This window comes from Sinocyclocheilus rhinocerous, unplaced genomic scaffold (genome assembly GCF_001515625.1).
Source record: "Sinocyclocheilus rhinocerous isolate Xijiao unplaced genomic scaffold, SAMN03320098_v1.1 scaffold3858, whole genome shotgun sequence".
NCBI lineage: Eukaryota > Metazoa > Chordata > Actinopteri > Cypriniformes > Cyprinidae > Sinocyclocheilus > Sinocyclocheilus rhinocerous.
The window spans coordinates 18,384-26,686 of record NW_015645585.1 but is presented as its reverse complement, the minus strand read 5'-3'; the positions used below and the strand labels follow the sequence as shown (position 1 = coordinate 26,686).

Below are 8,303 nucleotides of genomic sequence, written 5' to 3'. Positions count from 1 at the left end.
ACTGTAAATAGTGTTCTGTGCTCGTCTGTGCAGCCAGAGACAGAACAGTTAGAGTGTTTTGCTCAAACTTTCGCCGTGGCATTAGAACTAGTACAGAGTTGTAGCTTGTGAAAACACAATAACGGCGCTGTGGGTGTAAACTTACAGATTAAGGGGCGGTAATATTATAATGAGATCCTTTTGCCACGTCACCAAGGGAGCGAAATCAGACGCGCTCATTTTCTCAGACGCTTGCAGAAAAAGGCTTCCCAAAACAAAGTTACTGGGTTAATCTTTTTCACGTTTCCTTGGTTGGTAGATGCACCGGGGACCTGATTATAGCACTTAAAACCTGGAAAAGTCTGATTTTCATGATATGTCACCTTTAAGCTAACTGAGACTTGTTATAGCACTTGCATATTGTTGCTCTTTTGTTGATTTTGATTGCGTCTATTGTCCTCATTTGTAAGTCGCTTTGGATAAAAGCGTCTGCTAAACGACTAAATGTAAATGTAAATATAAGACCTACTGAGTTCTGCTAGCCACAGTTAAGGTTTTCACAGCAATCTCGGGAGCAGCCGTGGCAAGAACAGCTGTCAGATCAGAGGAAACTCTGAAGCAGCCATGATTGTGACAAAACAATCTGCTAGATACTTAAAGAAATTTATGATACCTCAAGGCCATCCTTCAAGCTTTTCCTTTCATAGACGTAGCCGAATCCTCCCCAACAAGCATTCTGTAAGTGGTCTAACCAGCTCAAAGTGTCACCTGTCAAAAGAAAAACAATTGTAGTTGACATGAAATTTCAACTATTTATAGCAGGGTGTTATAAACCTGACCGGTCACCTCCACTTTGTTGTTGTGACCTGATGCTGGACTCGCTGGACTGGATCTGGAGGGGTTTGAATGCTGATAGCACACATCTCCAAGATGTCTTTTAAAGAGTGTTTCCCCTGGAAAGCATCTGCTGTGTACAAACATCTGATACAATTTTACATACATTCTATATAATGAAAATCTTCAAGACATTTTCTAAATCTTTATTTAACATCCGACAGGAAACATCCCATAGACGCTTTGCAGATGAGCCAATACAAACACATCTTGAAAACAAGTACGTCAGACATCTCTGCAGTGTGCTGGATTAGCAGTGGAGACGCCACTGAAAAAAGGATCCTGAAGACCATGATCCTCTACAGCAGTGGTTCTCAACTCCAGTCCTTGGGACCCACTGCATTGCACATTTTGTATGCGTCTCTTATTTGACACGCTCAGTTCAGTTCATGGATCTCTCTCCTAACTAGCTGATGATCTGAATCAGGTGCGTTAAATAAGGGAGACATGCAAAATGTGCAGAGCAGTGGGTCCCGAGGACTGAAGTTGAGAACCACTGCTCTACAGCACAGATAATGTGCTATTTTACCATTTTAAGACATCAGCGTTTATTTATTGCATGGAATCAGGTGCGTTAAATAAGGGAGACATGCAAAATGTGCAGAGCAGTGGGTCCCGAGGACTGGAGTTGAGAACCACTGCTCTACAGCACAGATAATGTGCTATTTTACCGTTTTAAGACATCAGCGTTTATTTATTGCATGGAAAAAATATCTGATCAGCTAGTGTTGATCTTCAGTTGGATTTTTGATATAATGTAGGGCAGGGTTCCTCAAATCTTGCCCTGGAGGACCAATGCGCTGCAGATTTTAGCTCCAATCCTGATCAAACTCACCTACCTGTGATTTTCGTATGATCCTGAAGACATTGATTACATACTCAGGTGTGTTTGATTAGGGTTAGAGCTAAACTCTGCAGGAAAGTGGATCTCGTGGGCCAGATTTGAGGATCCCTGATGTAGGGTCTTTTATGGTAAATAATACCACTTCCTCCTAGAGAACAGAAAATTCTTTTTCTCATGAGCATCTCATTTTCCTCACAATGGGCTGATGGTCCACAGTCGCATTGTTTGTTGGAGTTGTAGTCTGATTGGAGTCATTTTCTGTTGTCCACTTGAGTTACTCCGAATGAGTAATTCTCACCTCTCACATTCTCTCTTAAGATCACACTTCAAACCATTTATAAGATCTCTGTAGATATGTTTGTACACCATTCCAATATTATTTGCAAAAGGAGAAAAAAATAAATAAATGGCTTAACTACATTGCTTATGAATTTGTTTTATTGTATTTAGGGTATATAATGAGGACTTCTGTAAGGCAACTGAAAAGCAATGGCAAAAAAAAAAAAAATTATATATATATAGCTTTATATTGAGAATTCACCACACTCCGTGCAGACTAGGTGAAAGGTTAGTAGTTTGTTTTTTTTAACTTTGGCATTTGAGGCAAAAATTCCTTACAGATTCCTAGATACCTCAATTCTACTAAGAGGGGAAAAGAACATGAATAACTAATTCTTAAAGGGGACATCCCAGACTATGCACACTTAATACGAAACGTTACTTCAGAGTTGCATCCAAAGTCAACAAAGCTCAAATATAATATGAAGTCCGTGTACTGTGGCAATGAAGACCTGAAGAAATGTGCATTTCAAACAAGTAGAAAAAGAGACAATTTCTAGCAGCGTACACCCAGCAATATCTAAACGTTTAATATGAAGCGTTTACGGTGGCAGTTCCACATACCAAGTATGGGCTGAAAACGATTGAAAGACTTGGTTGTTTTTAGCTACTCTTATCTGTGGAACTACTGAATGTTTCAGGATGGACCCTAAAACCGTAACGATACCACATAATGGTATTTTAAACCATTTTTTTTTTGATTGGTTCACACGTCACAAAGAAGCGGTCTGAAGCGGTTGAAACCACTAGCATGTGGCAGTTACTTATAGGCCTTTAACTGGACATGAAAACGTTCCACATACCAAGTATGGGCTGAAAACGATTGAAAGACTTGGTTGTTTTTAGCTACTCTTATCTGTGGAACTACTGAATGTTTCAGGATGGACCCTAAAACCGTAACGATACCACATAATGGGCTATAGTTGGTTTGCTCTGATTAGCATTTTACACCTTCTCCAAAATAATCATTTAAATATTACAAGATGTGACCACTTATTTAAGATTACCACATTCAGCTGCAGAGCCACAGAAAACACAAGTTAGACTTACTAATTTAGAAACCCTAAAAGATGACAAAACTCTCTCCCTCTTCCAGCAACTTAAGGCAAACGAATCAGAACCATTTTTTTTTTGATTGGTTCACACGTCACAAAGAAGCGGTTGAAACCACTAGCATGTGGCGGTTACTTATAGGCCTTTAACTGGACATGAAAACACCCCACACCAATCTGTGGCTCAATTAAGCTCCCTAAACCCCAACTAAACCACATCCGATCAAGATAATGAAGGCAAAACTAGTCAAAGAACCAAACTAAAAGGGTTCAGATGCTTTTAAGTTTATTTACTCAATGTACAAACATTTTGCATACTTAATACTCCTCTTCATCCTCCCCACCATCCTCAGTGGTATCGGCACCAACCTCCTCGTAGTCTTTCTCCAGAGCAGCCATGTCCTCTCGCGCCTCCGAAAACTCCCCTTCCTCCATCCCTTCACCCACGTACCAGTGCACAAAAGCCCTCTTTGCATACATCAGGTCAAACTTGTGGTCCAGGCGGCCCCACGCCTCTGCAATAGCAGTGGTGTTACTCAGCATGCAGACGGCCCTCTGCACCTTGGCCAGATCCCCTCCTGGGACAACGGTGGGCGGCTGGTAGTTGATTCCAACCTTGAACCCCGTGGGACACCAGTCTACGAACTGGATGGAGCGGCGCGTCTTGATGTTGGCTATGGCAGCATTCACATCTTTCGGAACCACATCACCACGGTACAGCAAACAGCAGGCCATGTATTTTCCACGGCGAGGGTCACACTTCACCATCTGGTTCGCCGGCTCAAAGCATGCATTGGTGATCTCTGGGACGGAGAGCTGCTCGTGGTAGGCCTTCTCGGCGGAAATTATGGGAGAGTAGGTGACCAGCGGGAAGTGGATGCGTGGGTATGGGACTAGGTTGGTCTGGAACTCCGTAAGGTCCACATTTAGGGCTCCATCGAAGCGCAGTGACGCCGTAATGGAGGACACGATCTGGGCGATGAGCCTGTTCAGGTTGGTGTAGGAGGGACGCTCGATATCAAGGTTTCGCTTGCAGATGTCAAAGATGGCTTCGTTATCCACCATGAAGGAGCAGTCGGAGTGCTCCAGAGTAGTGTGGGTTGTAAGGATAGAGTTGTAGGGCTCCACCACAGCAGTGCTGACTTGTGGGGCAGGATATACGGAGAATTCCAACTTTGACTTTTTACCGTAGTCGACAGACAGTCGCTCCATCAGTAGAGATGTGAAGCCAGAGCCTGTTCCGCCACCAAAGCTGTGAAAGATCAGGAACCCCTGCAGACCAGTGCACTGGTCCGCCTAAAGAGAAGTCAAGGGGAAATGGGAGAGAATTCAGATGTGACCAGGAATTCAAGACTCTAAAGTGTCACAACACTTAAAAATAAAGTTTCCAAAAGGGTGTTTTCGCAGGAAAGGACAAAACCATTTTGGGTTCGCCTGAAGAACAGTTCTTAAAATACCCATTTTTTTCTTAAATGTGAATAGATCTAAAGAACCTTTTTTCCACTATAAAAGAGCCTTTTGCGCAACGGAGGTTAAAAGATTAGAAGAGGTTTTCAACTCTGGCCCTCAAGGTCCACATTCCTGCAGCATTTAGCTCAAACCTTGATCAGACTTCCCTGCCTAAAACATTATAGTGATCCTGAAGACCTAACTTGTTCAGGTGTATTTGGTTAGGGTTGGAACTAAAATCTGCAGGAAAGGGGATCTCGAGGGCCAGAGTTGAGAACCCCAGGATTAAAAGGTTCTTCATTGAACTGTAAGTGCCAATAAAGAACTTCTTTATTTTAAAGCAGTGTTCTCAAACTCAGTTGCTGGAGGACCACAGCTCTGCACAGTTTTGTTTCAAACATAATCAAACACGCCTGATCCAGCCAATCAAGGTCTTCAGGATTACTAGGAACTTACAAGCAGGTGAGAGTTGAGCTAAACTCTGCAGATCTGTGGCCCTCCAGGAATTGAGTTTGAGACCACCGTTTTAAAAGTGTAAACTCACCATTTTGCGCATCCGGTCGAGCACAGAGTCTACGATCTCTTTGCCAATGGTATAGTGACCACGAGCATAATTATTGGCGGCGTCCTCCTTGCCACTGATGAGCTGCTCTGGGTGGTACAGTTGTCGATAATGTCCATTACGGATCTCATCTGCAGGTCAAACAAAAGAAATAAGAACAAAGCTACACTGGAAGTACAAGGACAAGATTCTCTAATAATTAAGAAGCCTGAATGGGGTTCAGTCTTACCAACAACTGTCGGCTCTAGATCAATGAACACTGCACGAGGAACGTACTTCCCAGCACCAGTTTCACTGAAGAAAGTGCCAAAAGAGGAGTCGGTCAAAGAGCTGCCATCAGCAACAATAGTTCCATCTGGCTGGAAGCGGTGCTCCAAACAATACAGTTCCCAGCAGGAGTTACCCATCTGGATACCTGCTTGACCAATATGTATGGAAATACACTCCCTCTGGTTTGACCGAGGCAAACCACAAACAAACACAAAAGTCAACTGCAGGGAAGTGCTAAATTGGCAGCACTAATAACACAGTGAAAATAACCATCAGTAATCTCACCATTTTACTCAAGTATCACAGCAAGCAGGAACTAATTAAGAACCTTGGAATTATAAAAGACACTTTCACGCCACCCTGATCACCTAAAGTCTGTAATCTTTCTAAGAGCAGCTCACCTCCACAACTACATCAAACCACTCACCTGATCTTGATTTATATTGGCCTCAAATTAGAAGGGTGTGGCTCTTAACGAACTCTACCTGAGAGAACCGGTAGCCCTGCAGATTCAAAACAGAACAAGCTTTATCGCACAAGCTTTGTTGTTACTGAATAAGAAATCAATACAGTTTGTGCTGAGCTTACACAAGATTAATTATTGTCAAATAGATCAGGCCATTAAATTCTCAGGGGAAAAAGTAAGACAATGTAAGATTATGAAAGTTCACTCCGTGTTTAAACGTACCAGTCTCCTCTCTTATGCATGAAGATATTACAGTTACATATACTCCTTAATCCTATAAGGAATAAGGATTGGATTGCTAATAAGGAATCCAAATTCTTGCTTCAGCAAGAATTTGAATTACTTCCATCTGGTCGACATTTTCGTACTCCAGTGTCTAGATATAACTGTTATTAAAAACTCTTTTGTTCCTTTGGCTACAAGGCTGTTAGACTCTAATTCAGGGGACACAACTGTGTGATTGTTATTATTGATGTTGGTACTTTGTTGTGCAGTTTTACCTGTATTGCCCAAAACAAATTTCCCTCATTAAGAGACAAATAAAGTAAAGATTGATTGATTGATTGAAGACTTGAGATTGATTGCTAAAAGCATATTTTATTTATTTAAAAAAAAAAACTGATTGGAAGTATGTCATGAAATAATTGTGGCTACTCAATGGTTAGTATTCCAAAAAGACCAACACTAACCATTGAGTAGCATGGTATATATATTAAAGTACGTATAGACTTACAATTATTTTCTTTTATGCCCAAAATACTTATTTTGGAGAAGTATTTTGTATTCATTCTAATTGCAGCTGGCACTCTGCCCTCATATTTATTAAAAGCTTAAATGTATGTTTTTTATTGTCATGTTACTTAGTGAATTGTGTATTAGTGAATAATCATATCTATTTTCTCTAAAATATTATTGTCTACATTAGAGTCTGCTTTATATTTTATGCTACTTTCTTATTTGTTTGTAAATAACATTACATACAAATCAGGCACCAGCTTCTTTTTGTGCACTCTTATTTTGAATCTATTGCGTCATATCCGCTGGCCATTTGGATCTCTTCAATGCTTGCGTTGCTCTTGCTTGAGTAAGTTCGTGCAGTGGACCTTTGCCTTTAAGCGTTCGTTTGCGTCTAGTGAGTGGCTCACAACTCAAATCAAATGTATTACAACAATTTTATTATGCCATTGTTTGCGTTGATGTGAAGTAAACGGTACTAAATCTGCATGGTTGTGTGCGCAAACAAACGTGGTCGTGACACGGTTTGCTAACGTTAGCTGTTCACTGAGCAACTTGCTACTAACCAGTAAGCGCAAGCTGTTGGGAAATGGGGAAAAATCGCAAGAATGGAATGAGAGCAGCTCAACCTCAAGGACCTGGACCACAACAAGGCATGCGGCCCCCAGCGCCTCCTCAACCCAGACCTCGCGGTCCTGCTCCCGTTTTCCGGATGGGCCCCCCTGGACAGAGGTTTCCTGCGCCCCATCGCGACTTCGGACCGCAGCCCCCCAGAATGATGATGATGGACGACATGGAAGGAGATCGAGGGTTTATGCACGAAGCGCCGGGATTCATGATGCACGATGGGCCTTATCACCCGATGGATTTTCCAGACAGACATGAATTTCGCCCGCGTTTTGATGGACCTGATCCAGGTTTCCATCATCCAGAGTTTGGGAACAGACCACCAGCACCGCGCTTTTACCATCCAGAGCTTGAATATGGACCGCGTTTCCGTTCTCCGGAGTTTTGTGACAGACCTCCAGACTTCTGTCCGCCTGAGTTTAGGGGAAGACCCGCGAGCTTCCACCCGGCTGAGTTTGAAGGTGGGCCAGGTTTCCACAGGATGAACCCTGGATTCGACCAAATGGAGCAATATGGTTTACGAGACCCTCATTACATGCCACAGATGGACCCACATGTAAGTACATGTTTTTGTCTCGAAATGTGTTGGTCTGGTTAGCCATTTGGTCAATCACTTCGAAATGACTTAACGGTTCCTTAACGATTCGCTTTGTTACACAATTATTCCAAAATGCAATTCTTGTTGACTCAACAGGATGCTGACCATCTCAAATGTAAACAAAATACGTATATCATACATTAATGTAACAATTCTTGCAAAAGGCGACTTTTAATTGGGACAATGTAGAGGCATGATGCGATGAAATGCAATTAATACTATTTATATTATTAAAACACCGTAACTAGGGCTGCACGATAAATCGAAATGAAGCAGCGATTGTCATGCATATCTTTCAGTGAAGCACGGTTCTGTGATCAGCAGTAAATCTCCATCCAAAGGCCAGAGGGCGCTCTCGCGCTGAAACTCCAAATACACCTCGCAGAAGAAACCCAGAAAATGCCTATCTCTGCAGCTGAATAAACAGAAGATTCAACAGTTTTTATTGATTCAACGTGACTAATAAACACACGACTACGGCAATATAC

General features: G+C 42.2%; 2 protein-coding genes across 2 annotated transcripts in view; one reads left to right on the top strand and one right to left on the bottom strand.

Moving 5' to 3' along the window:
• Positions 1 to 3,377: 3,377 nt before the first annotated feature.
• Positions 3,378 to 5,806, bottom strand: LOC107706828 (tubulin alpha-8 chain-like). Its single transcript, XM_016510658.1, has 4 exons — positions 5,675 to 5,806; positions 5,349 to 5,568; positions 5,102 to 5,250; positions 3,378 to 4,404 (listed from the first exon to the last, which is right to left on the bottom strand). The coding sequence occupies exons 1-4, from the start codon at positions 5,675 to 5,677 to the stop codon at positions 3,427 to 3,429; spliced, it is 1,350 nt and encodes a 449-aa protein (XP_016366144.1). The 5' UTR covers positions 5,678 to 5,806; the 3' UTR covers positions 3,378 to 3,426.
• Positions 5,807 to 6,908: 1,102 nt separating this feature from the next.
• LOC107706823 (basic salivary proline-rich protein 1-like) overlaps positions 6,909 to 8,303 on the top strand; it is a gene marked incomplete at its 3' end in the record, with an annotated part of 4,765 nt that continues 3,370 nt past the window's right edge. The window contains exon 1 of the mRNA XM_016510654.1: positions 6,909 to 7,773. Coding sequence (XP_016366140.1) covers positions 7,180 to 7,773 — 594 coding nt within the window. The remainder of the gene's footprint in view (positions 7,774 to 8,303) is intronic.